This window comes from Cryptotermes secundus, unplaced genomic scaffold (assembly GCF_002891405.2).
Source record: "Cryptotermes secundus unplaced genomic scaffold, Csec_1.0 scaffold232, whole genome shotgun sequence".
Classification (NCBI taxonomy): Eukaryota; Metazoa; Arthropoda; class Insecta; order Blattodea; family Kalotermitidae; genus Cryptotermes; species Cryptotermes secundus.
The window spans coordinates 795,999-811,277 of record NW_019733839.1 but is presented as its reverse complement, the minus strand read 5'-3'; the positions used below and the strand labels follow the sequence as shown (position 1 = coordinate 811,277).

General features: G+C 44.0%; 1 protein-coding gene across 2 annotated transcripts in view; it reads left to right on the top strand.

Moving 5' to 3' along the window:
* The window catches only part of LOC111868224 (sushi, von Willebrand factor type A, EGF and pentraxin domain-containing protein 1), a 73,768-nt gene that overhangs the window by 48,966 nt on the left and 9,523 nt on the right, over positions 1 to 15,279 (top strand). For both annotated transcript variants that reach the window (XM_023858674.1, XM_033752959.1), the window contains 2 exons: positions 7,187 to 7,440; positions 8,205 to 8,383. In XM_023858674.1, coding sequence (XP_023714442.1) covers positions 7,187 to 7,440; positions 8,205 to 8,383 — 433 coding nt within the window. The remainder of the gene's footprint in view (positions 1 to 7,186; positions 7,441 to 8,204; positions 8,384 to 15,279) is intronic.

Here is a 15,279-nt window from a genome sequence, read left to right as displayed (position 1 = left end):
ATTTTGTCTCATGTCTTGATACTTGTCTTGACGCAGTTGTTGTGCGGCAGCCCTAAGAGAAGACCACAGAAGCCTCGTTAAGTAACAGTCTCAACTGCCACAGCTATGCTACTGTGAAGCCAGGACCCTAAGGTAGGCCGCACACCGGCATGCGTCAAGACATGTAACAGTCAAGACACGATGTCTGTGACATGACGCAAAGAAAGGAGCATAGTTGAAAGGAATGAGATTATGAAAACCACCGCACACAGGTCTGAGTCATGATGCTGACGTCAGCTTCATGCTGACGAATCACGAATGAAGCAAGATTGCGAATTTTGTCTCATGTCTTGATACTTGTCTTGACGCAGTTGTTGTGCGGCAGCCCTAAGAGAAGACCACAGAAGCCTCGTTAAGTAACAGTCTCAACTGCCACAGCTATGCTACTGTGAAGCCAGGACCCTAAGGTAGGCCGCACACCGGCATGCGTCAAGACATGTAACAGTCAAGACACGATGTCTGTGACATGACGCAAAGAAAGGAGCATAGTTGAAAGGAATGAGATTATGAAAACCACCGCACACAGGTCTGAGTCATGATGCTGACGTCAGCTTCATGCTGACGAATCACGAATGAAGCAAGATTGCGAATTTTGTCTCATGTCTTGATACTTGTCTTGACGCAGTTGTTGTGCGGCAGCCCTAAGAGAAGACCACAGAAGCCTCGTTAAGTAACAGTCTCAACTGCCACAGCTATGCTACTGTGAAGCCAGGACCCTAAGGTAGGCCGCACACCGGCATGCGTCAAGACATGTAACAGTCAAGACACGATGTCTGTGACATGACGCAAAGAAAGGAGCATAGTTGAAAGGAATGAGATTATGAAAACCACCGCACACAGGTCTGAGTCATGATGCTGACGTCAGCTTCATGCTGACGAATCACGAATGAAGCAAGATTGCGAATTTTGTCTCATGTCTTGATGCTTGTCTTGACACAGTTGTTGTGCGGCCGCCCTAAGAGAAGACCACAGAAGCAGTCGAGATGTCGATTATTGCATTTGTTGTTGGTTACATATTTCCAGATTGGAGACGAAGACCCCGTAGGAACACATCAAGTTCATAACTTCGTGAAAAATATGAGCTTTGTAGAACATACTAGAGCGATCACAAGTTGAGAATGCATGATAACCTGTCAGGTAAAACTGCGTGGAGCTAAAAGCTGAGAGGAGTCCATGCAGTGGGATTGCAGAAGAAGAGGTTATGGTAGTCAAAACGGGCCTGATTCATGCGGTAGATGCTGCTGCTGATGATAAGTTGAATGCTGTGACTACTCGTATCTTATTCTATGCGCTCTTCAGCTGTAGGTACATTGTTTTGCATACGGTATTTGAACTGGGGATGCGAGGTCATTTTGATCTTGTTCTGTCGGACGCATCCTCNGTGGGCCTAGGCCTACCTCCATGAACTTCTCCGTTCACTTAGGTTTTTCTAGATCTTAGACATTCGGTAGGACTACTTGGGCGGGTGATCAGCTCGTCGCAAGGCCTCTACCTGTACACAAACACAGAAAAACGCACACAAACATCCATGCCCTGAGTGGAATTCGAACCCACGATCCCGGCTTACAAGCGAGCGAATACAGTGCATGCCTTAGACCGCTCGGCCGCCGTGACCGGCAGAAGAAAGACTATAGATTGTGATAAATACATGTATATACCTTGTTAATAACTTATATATACGAGTAATGTTATCTCTACTCAAAGCTTCTATACTTCCACTTACATTGCCAACATCACGTTTATTCTATGATGCGTGTGTATGTGTAAAGTACAGAAGAAAGTAGACTCTAGACTTCCCGCCAATTTGCCCATAGAACCGCGAATCAGTGCTCCAGAAGCTTATGTATGACAACCTCAAGCAATATACAAGTTTTTCTTTCGTTACAGCACCTTATATTGGAATAAATGTAGCCTGTATTAAACTAACATGTAGCTGAATGGTTGCTTAGTGAGTATAATAGTACTCGTTGTCAGAGTCCTAGCGCTTTTCTACGAACCAAAGAGCGGAGAAATTTTTACTTGGGACTCTGAAACCGTGCGTAGAACGACGAAACTGACATTTTCCCTGCTTTACCTGAGTAAAGAAAACAATGTTTATGTTTGTACTTACCGCCTGTTGTCGTACCTATTCGTTTCCGAGATACATGACGCGACGAGCGGACCGATGGAAGGACAGATACCGCGAATTATGTAAATATACATACTTGCTTACAAGTGCTTGCAGTTGTATATCTTCGACCTTCGTGAATAAGCCGCGTTGAGTGTTGGAAGAGTTGTAACATGTCTGGAAACATCGTAGTTGAAGTTACTTGTTGCCTGTATCACACGTCTTTAATAAACTCTTAAGTAAGGTAAAGGTACAGTTGTCACTGTGCGTAACTAATTAAACATTACGCCATGAAGACGTATTTGGGAATGGATGTATAGATTCACATTTTATTGACCTCGGCGTTAGTTGGAGGTGAGTAGTCAGCTTCACGCACCCGCCTTAGCCCCGGGGAAAGAGCCCCCGGTACGCATTGGATAGGAGGCTGAGTGGGCCCCAGAGCCGGTCAGGACGACGTGGACTCAAATGCCAAAAGTCATGGGATAGGAGTATGTAAATTTATTTTTAAGTGGGGCCACCGTCCCTTGACGGCTTGGGAATGCCCAGAGCAGTATCAGTTGTGAGGTGTTCTCTCCTGAGTCAGGTTGAAGACCGGCCAGTCTGCTCATGGCAAGCCGACGTGAATTATCGGAGTTTGAACGGGGCATGATAGTGGGTGCCAGGCGGCTGGGACATTCCATTTCCGAAGTTGTGCGGTCATTCAACATTCCTCGATCCACGGTGCCACGTGTGTACCGGGAATACCTTGTGGAAGGCATTTCCACCCCCCGTGGACAGCGCAGGGGCCGACCACGGGTGCTTAATGATCGTGACCAGAGGCGTGTAGCTAGAATTGTCCGTGGTAACAGACAAGCGACACTGGCTGAAATCACATCCACATTCAATGCAGGAGGTACCAGACGCATATCCAGCAGGTCAGTGCAGCGTTCTTTAGCTTCCATGGGATATGGGAGCAGAAGATCGGCCAAAGTGCCTCTGTTAACACCACGACACCGGACACAGCGCCTCACCTGGGCTTGTGATGTCGCTAATTGGACCCTGGAGGATTGGCAACATGTGGCGTGGTCCGATGAGTCACGGTACCAGTTGTTTCGGGCGGATAGTAGGGTTCGGGTGTGGCGCAGACCCCATGAGCCCATGGACCCCAGCTGTCAACAAGGCACCGTGCAGGCTGGTGGTGGTTCCTTACTGGTGTGGGGTGTGTTCACGTGGCATGAGTTGGGTCCGCTCGTCCACCTAAACACGTCATTGACCGGTGACCGCTACGTTACACTGCTTGGTGACCATTTGCAGCCCTTCATGGACTTCATGTACCCCCACAATGATGGGATATTCCAACAGGACAATGCACCGTGTCATCGGGCCGGAGTTGCCCAGAATTGGCTCAAGGAGCAGTCTGGAGAGTTCCGACGAATGGTGTGGACACCACGTTCGCCCGACATGAACCCAATCGAGCATTTATGGGACGTGGTGGAGAGGTCCATTCGCACCCAAAATCCTGCACCTACAAATATCAGGGAGCTGTGGGCGGCTATCCAGACGGCATGGCTCAACATCTCTCCAGAGGTCTTCCGTCCACATTGTTGAAATTCGATATCGGAAACTGTCACCAATTTCATTGACCGGTGACCGCTACGTTACACTGCTTGGTGACCATTTGCAGCCCTTCATGGACTTCATGTACCCCCACAATGATGGGATATTCCAACAGGACAATGCACCGTGTCATCGGGCCGGAGTTGCCCAGAATTGGCTCAAGGAGCAGTCTGGAGAGTTCCGACGAATGGTGTGGACACCACGTTCGCCCGACATGAACCCAATCGAGCATTTATGGGACGTGGTGGAGAGGTCCATTCGCACCCAAAATCCTGCACCTACAAATATCAGGGAGCTGTGGGCGGCTATCCAGACGGCATGGCTCAACATCTCTCCAGAGGTCTTCCGTCCACATTGTTGAAATTCGATATCGGAAACTGTCACCAATTTATATTTCACTATCCCTATTTTAATTAGGTGTAATAAACCTTAGACCGCTTCTGTGGTCTAGTGGCCAGAGTTGCTGTCTACAGATCCAGAGGTCCGAATTCGATTCCCGGCGCTACAAAATTTTCTGAGTAATGGGTCTGAACGGAGTTCACTCAGTCTCGTGAGGATAATTGAGGAGCTATTTCAAGGAAATCGCGGCCCCGGTCTAGAAAACCGAGAGTAACGGCCGTGGGGATCCATTGCGCTGACCACGCGACACCCTCTATCCGCTAAATTTGGCACCAACTTCGCCGACAAGCGGCGGTCGCTCGGTCGTTATAGTTCGCTTGCGGACTAAGGCCACGGAGTTTGTTTCGTTTGTAATAAACCTCAAAGAACGCCATTCGTAATTTTATTACATTGTGGAGAAGGCTTCACATTTTCCATTTTTATTCATGTAGAGAAGACAAGAGGACGATTATTTAATCACCATCGTCATCATTAGCAATGCAGTCCCTTTTGAGCCATAGCCTTCCTTAGATAATTCTGCCGGACTTCCCGTGAATTAGACCATCCAGTTTTCACTTGTTTGGATTTCGCAAACTTTTTCTTACAGACCAAGGTCATAAGCCTTGCGTTCAAGCCCCCAGCATGGAGGACCAGGCCTCTGCATTTATGTCCCCTAGTGACTGGGTGTCCTAGTTATATCCCCAGGCGCCCAGTTCCCTTTTCGTCGCCTTCTACGACTCGCAGGGCTACCGTGGAGTTATTCTAAATCGTCTCAACACTGGACATGACTATTTAATTGTTACTGTAAGCCTCACGTGGATTGGTTGAAGTGATAATCAGCTGTCTGGAATAATGCTTAAAATAGCTGTTCGTGTTCAAGCACTGAACGTTTCTCTTGATGCTCTAGAGGACACGCCAAATAGACTTTGCATATGTAAATGTTTAGTGAGCTAGCAAATTACCAGGTCGCACCTGCCAGTTATTGGGGAGGGTTCTGATGACCAATAGCAATTACTGTAAGTACTGTGTATATTGACTTGAATTCCAGCAATATCCCTTACATTGTTAAAGTGCCATTTTTTTTCGGTTGTGACAGTGAATACCCGTACACTCACATCGTTACTCTATTATTCTTCTCTTGTCAAATATTTGTTACGGTAAGTGGTATATTGGTGTCAACTGCTGCAAGAAATTTGTCGCATAAATCATCAACTTAGCATTTTGCTTTCTTTTAGAGCGTCTTTTATGTAACACTAATGCAAATATATACACTACTAATGGACACATTCAGAGAACTCTAACATATATAATTTTTGTTATGCTTTCATAGCAATGAACTGACTAACTAATATGTATATATCAGTGTGTTCAGCCTTTCCTGGAATTGTGTGTGGTTATTCAGACTCCATCTGTTGTTACTTTGTTAAACTTAAGTGTAACTAAACCCTCTCTTTGTGTTCTGTAAGGAAACGTGCCTCCTATAGACCTCTAATTTCGAGCGAACATCGCCCACTGCCCTTCCCAGACAAGAGAGAATTTGAAATTAAATGGAACATGCGGCAATAGCGTGACTTGTCTTTGTTTTATTGTAGCTAATCTTCTGATCTGCACAAACAAAGAATTACGTCGGAGGGCATTATTGTTGTTATTATCATCATTATTATTTATCGTTGTAATTTTGCTTGCTGCTAACTTACTGCTTCCTTGGCACACTCCTGGACTCTGAAGACGGATTTCGTTCTTCTGAAACGTCGGCAAATTTCTATCATACACGTCGTCACATCCCATAAGATATTAGCCTTCGTAGTTACCTGGTGAATGTCTAAAATCAAAAAGGAACATATTTGGAAAACGCTTGACAGTTACTTTGAGCACACGTTTTTACTGTAGATTTTTCGAGTTTAAATTTCCACGAATTACATTATAAGACAAGGGATATATATGTTTTACTGAATTCTGACAATGGTGAAATATAGTTGGGATTACTGAGTTTTTGGACTTTGGCTACCGTGTAATGTACTGAAAGAACGCAACGTTTCGGAAACTGGATCAGTTTCCCTTCTCAGATGAAAGAATTTGGAAGCACAAAGGGTTAATCAAAAATGGGACGCACAATAGGTCATTGAAAGTCTTAATGCAAGGCCGGATTATTGTGGCCCACCCCTTATGCATTCATTCACTGGGGAGCACCTACTCACTTTGGTGTGTTAAATAAAGCTGACCTCCAGGTCTAGAGATTTAGATGAGCCCTAAGTCACGGATTCAGAAACTCGGTAAATCCGAAAAGCTGCACATGTTCACACTGTGGAGTTCATTCTTCTGACCCCTGACAACAGCTGAGCCCCTTCGACTTTCCGCCTCCCTGCCCCGGACCAGTTCTCGTGCATCAGTTGTAGACACTAAATGACCACTACCCCGTCTTGTTATTTTTAGCTCCGTATCACCAGCTTATGGTGGTTATGTCAACTATTGATGTGGGAAGAATAAAGTGGCTTTTGATGTGGGATTGAAGAATAGTGAGGTGTCTTCGGAAAGTTCCCTAGTTGTATAGTAAGGTTAGACATGTCACAATATGTTATGGAAAACAAAAGAACAAAGCTACCGCGTGAAAAGTTTTGGAGTTGGTGACAATAACTGATAAATAACTGTATGTTATATCTTTTCTTTGAAGAATGACGTCTTCTGGGATGTGGAGCCGTGTAGCTCCTATGTGAACACACACACACCGCCGTGAAAACCTCAAAGCTTACATCTTTTCTTTGATTATCATGGTTCAGCCCTTCGAAGTTGTAAAGAGTGTAGATATTTAAACTGCATAAACCTCTTACGGTTCTGATGTGCATTCATATTATTCTTACACATTGCACAGTTAATCGTAGGAATGGACGTTTAGGATAAAAAGTGTTCACTTTAGGAGGTAAAGTACAGAGGATGTTCTATGCCCCAGAAGCCTTAACACTTTGGAAGCGCAAGCTCACTACTCTAAAAACGTTCAATAGTACTTGTTATTTCACACGTTCATATTTTAAGGCCGGGCTGTTTCCGAGGTGTCCTTCCGTGTTGCAGAGTTATACTGGCCGTCTCACAGCAGCGAGGGCAGGGATCAGTCAGTGGGCTTGGAGGATACCGTCACGCTTCTCGTGTCGCTGGTCACTGGCCTGGGCGTGATGCTCATTTTACTGGGCGTCTGCCTTGTCGTCGTTTGTCGCCGCCACCGGCATAGGGGAGCGCCTCATTCACCACCGAGAAACTCCTCCCCGCCACTTATTTATGATCCAGATCGAGTTGCCCTCATTGCCGATGGTGCCCAGCTGGGAGAGGTGAGATTCCGATTTCTGCAAGTGTTCACTCACCTATTTAACAGCGTTTTTGCAAGCCCTGTAATGCAGACTAAAATGTCATCCGCAAGTTGTTCCATAATCTGTATTATTAATGTATTGTTTTATATGGGTGAGAAATGTCATCGTTCAAACAGACAGAAGTGTTTTATAATTTGTATTTCTTGAAAACGATGATGATATCAAGGATGATGGTGTGGTTGGGACATGTAGCACGTAAGAAAAAATTAGAAATTAATACAGATTTGTTGTCGAGAAGTCTAAAGGGACGAGATTACGAGTATGTGCGAGACTTAGACGTAGGTGGATGTTAATATGCAAAGAATATATCTTCTACAATTTGCAAATACAATACAATATTGTGGACAATTATTTGCATTTCATGCCATCTACTATTAGTTGAATAGAATTCTTCCCCTGCATTGTGCATTGTAGTTTCACGTAGTGTGTAATTTTTTGACCTCGTTTCTGTTTTAGGGCTAAACTAGTCTTTGGCCTTCATCCGCCTTTTCATACTCTGAAGTAGAATATGGTATTTCTGGAACTGGGTCTGCTCCAGTTGTTAGTTGAAGGGTAGCTCCTCAGTTTTATTTGATAAAATAAGGTGGTCATAATTTCTGGACAATGTGAGGTGATGGATGACTAGCCCAGAGAGCAGTACTGGCAAGAACTGTTTTAGAACTGGTATATGCTCTGGTATCTTCACCCATTACTGGGTGGTAATATTCTTGTTTGCTGGTTTGCAGTCATCCCTCCCAAGCTATGAGGAAGCTGTAAGGGAGCGGTGTAATGCTGGAGGCATGGGTCTGTTATCTGGGGGCTTGGTGCCCCATCGTTCTCACAGGGGACCACACTGGACTGCATTGGGCACTGGGGGTCGTCGAACTCGAGCAGACTCTGCACATGTCACTCGTCAGTCCTCCAGGTGAGTGTAACGTAATTTCTTAATCAGTATGCAAAAATGTGTATATAAATGAGGTATTTATTGAGAACTGAACATTGTGATACAGTCATACTACTGCTACTGATTGAAATTTGGCTGGAATGATATTTTTGTAGCTTCTGTCAGTTACAAAAATAAGCTTACTGTAAGTACGCATAGGTTCATCAAGTGGTCTTTTCCCTTGAGTTATCTCCTCCCACAATTTATATGTATTTCTGATACCTTGCATGCATGCCACATGCCGCATCAATTTCATCCTTGCGGATGTATCTGGATGTGACGCCGTATAGTGTGATAGGTACCTACCGACGTTTCGGATAAATGTGTTGCATTCTTCTTCAGGATAATAGAGTACTGATTACTGAGCTGAGCGTCGAAGTCCAGTGACGTTGCGACTATCGGTCGGTCAGGCTGTGCCGTCGTGGTGACGAGCCCCTCTTTGGGCTCAACCAGTTTTTTCAGTCCGTTTAGATGCTGCGTTTGTCATGATGGAGTTTCCTGTCTGACTAGATGACGGGTCTGTACTCTGTCAAGCCTTTGTCTTAACCTTTGTCCAGTGTATAATTTTATATTTACGATTTTACATACTCGTGTATGGTCTGATACGTAAGAAATACAATTTTTATTACATGTATATATATATATATATAATTATACAAGGCCTCTGTCATTGCAGTCTCGTGCATCAAATTATGCCGTATCATACAAGCCGATGCAGCAACGGCACCTTAGTCGCTTGAACGGTCATAAGCTTAACCGCCGCCAAGTTTAGGTCCCACTGCCGGGCTTCGCCGTGTCCTGTGCTGCGAACATGTTCATCCTCATCATTCTGTATGACTTCTGCTCGTTTCCTGCATAATTTTGTGATATAATCACAGACCTAACGGTAGTTTGAAATCCTAATGACAGACCGGTGTACACGCCTTGGAAAATTGCCAGTGGTGCGAATAACCTTGTTTGGCAGGCGTCACACTTTAAAGAGATTGGTATTTGCCGCAAATTCCAAGCGTGGCTGACAGAAGTCGTTATCGATGTAATTAGTGCTTTGTGGATGGTTGCTTTAATGTTAGTGTTTAATTGCTCACTTTTGAAAGGCGAATAAACTCTGATAAACGTTCTGAGGCCTTGGTCATGATGATTTACATCTAATCTTCCAGTTAATTTTGTAGTCTAGTTCTTCCTAGTGCTCTCTTTCCTTCTGGCTTTCCCACCAAAATCCTATATACATTCCTATTCTCCCCATGTATGCTACATGCCCTGCGCATCTCCTTGGCTTGATCGTTCCAATTATGTTTGGCTAAGAATACCGGTTATGAAGTTCTTCATTATGCAGTTTTTCTCCAACTTCATTTTTGTTCAATCCAGATATTCTCCTCAGCACTCTGTTCTCAAACACCCTCGTTCTATGTACCTCCATTAATATCAAAGACCAAGTTTCACACCCATACAGTACCACAGGCAAAATTATAGTTCTGTATATTGTAATTTTTACGTTTCTGGACAGTAGGCGAGAAGACAAATGTTTCTGGGTTTAGTTGTAGCAAATATTACCTGAATTCAGTCTCGTCTTAATTTCCTCCTGAATCAAATTTTGATTTGTTACTGTCGTTCCCAAATATTTGAACTTTGTCACTTAAAAAATCGTGATGATTTTTCCCTGTATTCTCATGATGAGACAGCAACATATAAGTACAGGCCGCGGCATAGCTCAAGCGGTTAGTTGCTGGCTTCCCACCGCGGCGGCCCGGGTTCGATCCCGGGTCTCGTCAAGTGGGATTTGTGGTGGACAAAATGGCGCTGGGGCGAGTTTTCTCCGAGTACTTTTGTTTACCCTACCAATCTTCATTCCACGAAATTCTCCATCCTCATAATCACCCGGGCAGGCTACAATAGGCCAATTAGTGGCCGCCGTGCCGAGTGGACCCAGTTGGACTCCACCCCCACTTACTTACTCATGGAGCTGAGCCCTTCTGGAGGAGCCGCGAATTCTGCAGCGACTCAAGAATTTCCCAGCATTTTATGGAACCCGAATGTTCATCACCGTGTTCACGAGAGCCCTCCACTTGTCCCTGTCCTGAGCCAGATCTATCCAATGAATACCATCCCATCCTATCTCTCTAAGATCCATTCTAATATTGTCCACCCACCTACGCCTTGGTCTTCCCTGTGGTATCTTTCCTTCTGGCTTTCCCACCAACCCCCCCACTAAGCGAATTAAAAAAAATTAACATATAAGTAGCTCTATCTTCATTTACTCCAGTTACTACCTCCCCTTTAAATCAAAATATTTTCATTGCTCTGATCACAGCCACTCTCAGTATCTCGTCTTTGGACGAAAATACTAGTTTTGAAAACATGAAACGAGTTTGTCTTTGACGAGCCACCGGTTGCTTAAATTATTTTATGTTTATGCTTCAGTGCTATGTTTTTTTCAGCCGGTAGCACCGACTCCATCATAATACGAGTGTTATTGAATTCATGCAGAATTTTAATTTGATTTCCCCATCTCTCAAACCCATCAACCTATCCCAATGCGTGATGGCATGAAACAGTCTGTCAGGCGGAATCCGTTAATGCGATTAGAAGGATCCGAACCGCAGCTGTGATTACTAATTTCAGTGCCTCGTGTAGAGGGGTCACTTTATTGCAGCTTCAGAGGATTACTTCTGACCACGGCATAGCGTAATCAGGCTCTTCGTATTTACTGTCATAACTAACAGAGACTTGCTTTCATGTTAACGTCACATACAAATACCTTCAAACCCCATGTATTTAATATTCATTATATCACCCTCACATCTGTCGAGTATCAGTATGGCTTCCGATTGGTCTCTTTTCACATTTTCCTGCCATAAATTTGTATGAGGGTTGTGAGTCGTCGAGGCTCCCACGCTTTCTAGTCACTCGGCTCACTGATGGCGGTTAGGTGAGCCTTACGCCCCGGCCGCCCTTTAACCCCAGGAAAATTCCTGGCTTTCATTTCTGTTAGAGGCTGAGTCGACCCCAGGGCCATAGTCCAGGTGGAAGGATTTGATCAATTGAAAAATCCGATGACCTCATCGGAAGTCGAACCCGTTATCTTTCGGCTTGTAGCAACAAGTAGTATTTTTTAGTATTTTAATCTGACTTTTTTATATATATACGTATATTGTTGATAAAAGGATGACGTTCTTCGGTGTACTGGACCGTCATTCAGAGATGGATAGGTCTGTAAGAAACGGTTATCTTCACTTACAGAGTCAGAGTAAGTGCGAACGACGTACTGATTTTGGTGAACATTTCTGTAGCAATTTCCTCGCGTCATAACAGCGTTCCTCGTGGTAGCCTGGTCTTCCTTGAATTTCTGCTTCAAGTAGTGTCCATGTTTTTAGACTAGGCCGTTCTCAATAGAGGAGCCGGCATAGCGTAGTCGGTACAGCGAGTGGCTATGGGCTGGACAACCAAGGGGTCGGAGTTGCAGTCCCTGTAGTGTCAAGAATTTTTACTTCTCCAATCGTCCAGAACGGCTCTGGGGTCCACCCAACCTCCTATACAATGGGTACCGGGGCTCTTTCCCGGGGGTAAAGCGGACGGGGCGTGAAACTGATTACTCACCTCCAACTAGTGCCGAGGTCAAGAAAATGTGGATCTATACATCCACTCCCCATACGTCTTCACGGCATAGTGCTTAATTAGTTAAACACAGGGACAACTTTACCTATACCTTTACCGTTCTCAGTAGGAAACAGTGAATTTGGTCGAGCCCTTTGACGTACGTAGGGGCTATAGCGTGTATTTTATAATAGTTACAGTCCATCATTCTCCCTCCCTCCCTCCCGCCCGAAGTCTTCCGGTTATGTGTAAAATGTTGGCAGCTTTTAATTCTTCAGGAGCCGCCCTCATTGGAGTTTGCGTCGGTGTCGCACTGCAGCGTATCGTGGACATAACTCAACATAGCTCACGTACGAAGTTTGATGCCAACGAAACTTCTCCCGACGAAGAACCGTTTCCATCCAGTTTGTTGTCATTACGGATTGCTGCCACAATTCACGACTTGCATTGTGACGAGGTTTAATCCGTTTGCATCTCTTTTGCATAGCTTCTTTTTGAGTTCCGAACCAGAGTCTCAAGAATTACACTTATCGTGATAAGTTGAGACAACCATACATATACGTGTGTGGGATTTGAGGTTCTCACAGAGGTGGTTATGAGGAGTTCAGTGTTCTGGGATATTACGCCGGGAAATTCGTTGAAAGTCAACGGACGATTGGAAGGCGACATGTTCCTCCGAAACGTCCGTTGGCTGTTAACAGGTTACATAGCATTATATCCCAGAAGACAGAATTCTTCACTTCCATACCTATTGAGTGATATAAGCTTGGAACATCAATTTTGTCTGTCATGTTAATCGTTTGACATTTACACAAAGCGAAGTGATTAAGGTTGTAGGCTGTAAGGTATTTAGTTCTGTCTTCTGTTTGAATGAGTTTCTAAAATTTCGCAAGTAATGCTTGTTAGAATTTAATTTTGGATTATTTTCCAGCAGAAAATACCAATGCTGCCGGACAGGTTTATCATTTTTTGCGTAGCTGAACTAGATGGTTGTTGTAGGGTTGTGTCCAGAGGCAGATGGACAAAGTGGGGCCAGAGGCCTTCTTATGGAGGTACATCTCCAGTCTTTCTTAATCTTCGGCACTAGACGGAGATGTTTGCGTCACGCCCGGCAGCTTTATTGCTGGTACCGCAGGCTGAGTGTGTGCCATAGAGCCTGTCTAGGCGCGGCGGCGAATGAGGGAACCTCAACCGTCTCCGGTTGTCCAAACCGTATCCTAGTCACCATTCTAAATGGCGACTGAGCTACCCGGCTGGCTTAGAGATGAGTGAAGATGCATGGGCTAGTACCTTGCAATAGACCAGAATCGTTTTTCTAATTAATCCCTAGGTTTATGTTGTGTTCAGAAGTTTGCAGTATCAAACATACATTTTAGTTAATAATTCACAAATCCACATGACGCTACAACATTGGGTAATAAAAAGGTGTCGTTAAATAAGCGAAGAATTGGTCCGTCGAAAGGGCACTGCAATATTATGCAGCATTTGTATTCGAAGTTTTTGAGTATACAGTGTCTGAAGTACCAAATACAAATGTCTTGTATTCTCGGAATTTACAAGGATGAAATTAAGTCTTGAAATATTTATTATCGGGGGCACGCGGTGGCGTAGTTGGTTGAGGCACTGTGCTACAAGCCGGAAGGTCTCGGGTTCGAGTCCCGATTTGATATTTTTTTAATTTACCTAATCCTTCCAGCCGCACTATGGCCTTGGGGTCAACTCAGCCTCTAACAGAAAAGTACCAGGAATCTTCCTGGGGGGTAAAGGGCGGCCGGGTAAGGCTGACAAGCTTACTTTCATCTGTGAGCCTATTGTCTAGAAAATGTGGGAGCCTCAACGTCTCACAAAATTATGGGCCTTCACGACCTGTTACAGGGATAACTTTACCTTTTACCTTAATATTTATTATCCTATACCATACTTACACATGTATTTCATGTTCTCATCCAGATTTCTGTTGTCAGCCTTTAACGTTAACTTAATAGTTATCCGGCCTTGTGTATTATTCTGCCTACATTATTCGAAACATGCTGTCCGTTTAAAAAAAAAAAGCGTTTGGGTTTCGACTTTAGTTTACCTATAAAGTATTTTAACGATAGTAATTTGTCTGATACTCCGATATGTATCTGTTGTACGCCAGAATTTCCATCAATATTACCAAAAACATCCTCGTCCTTTCTTTCCGTGACTCGCAATATGGAAAACGTAAAAAAGGAAGCGACAACTTTAAAGCACAGTTTAATGTCAGCCCATTAACTCCTTGTGGTGAGAACACGTCATTAGCTGGATGCAGGTCCATGAATTGTTGCACTGACCTGCTTACATCTCATAAATTGAGTTTCGCCGTGTATATGATAGGCAATGTTCGTCACGCCTCGTGGTCCGTATAAACGTACCTTGTTATGCTGTCTCAGTTAATACATCATCACAATTACCACTCTCAAAGTATCAGATTTCTAGAGCCAGTGTTTAGAAAACGAGTTTTCGAGACAGTAATATTTTCTTGCTCGAAAAGTAAAACCTATAACAGTATGAAAGAGGAAGCACCCGCCTCGTTTTTGGGTCGCAAAGGTTATGTCACCAATCACCATTTCCTTATCGCCTTCGAGTACAAGTGACGTTTAGTGTTTCAAGAATTTAGAGCCTTTAGGTTGTTTTTCTTTACATTAAAAGTACCTTAATAACAAGTCGCAGTTTCAGTTTGTGCAAACAGCGTCGTTACTGCAGTTGTATAACGTCTGTGAAATAGGGTTTGTCACTATTCGTTGTGGTCCTGCATTTTGTTCGCTAGTCAGAGCATAAATTACGAAATTACAGCACAGTCCGATGCTTATTAGTCACCCCCAACTCCTCGGCCGTGAAGATTGTAGCCTATTCGCTATATTGACTGAGCTATTCCGGCCCTTTGTTCAGGGTACGTATGTGCATACGTGTAGAAAAAGGAGAAATCGCATGTTTGGAAGGAAACTTGGTAACAACTTGTGTAATTCTAGTCTTTTCTCATGATTTGCATTAATACAAAATGTATATATTGTGGCGTGCCTCATAGGGCCGGAATATTTGGAATCAGAACACATCTATTGCTATTATCTATTGCTATAATTGTTGTAGTTGTCGTATTTGGTTTGTATTCACTGTGGTAGGATGTCGTTTTTGTTGTGTTTTGTGTATTGTGTTTTGTTTGAACGTGTTGTCACTTAGTGTAATGTGTGTTACTTGTCTGTTGTGTCCTATTGTGTACTACTGCCACCGGGCTAAAACCCAATTGCAGTATAATAAATAATATA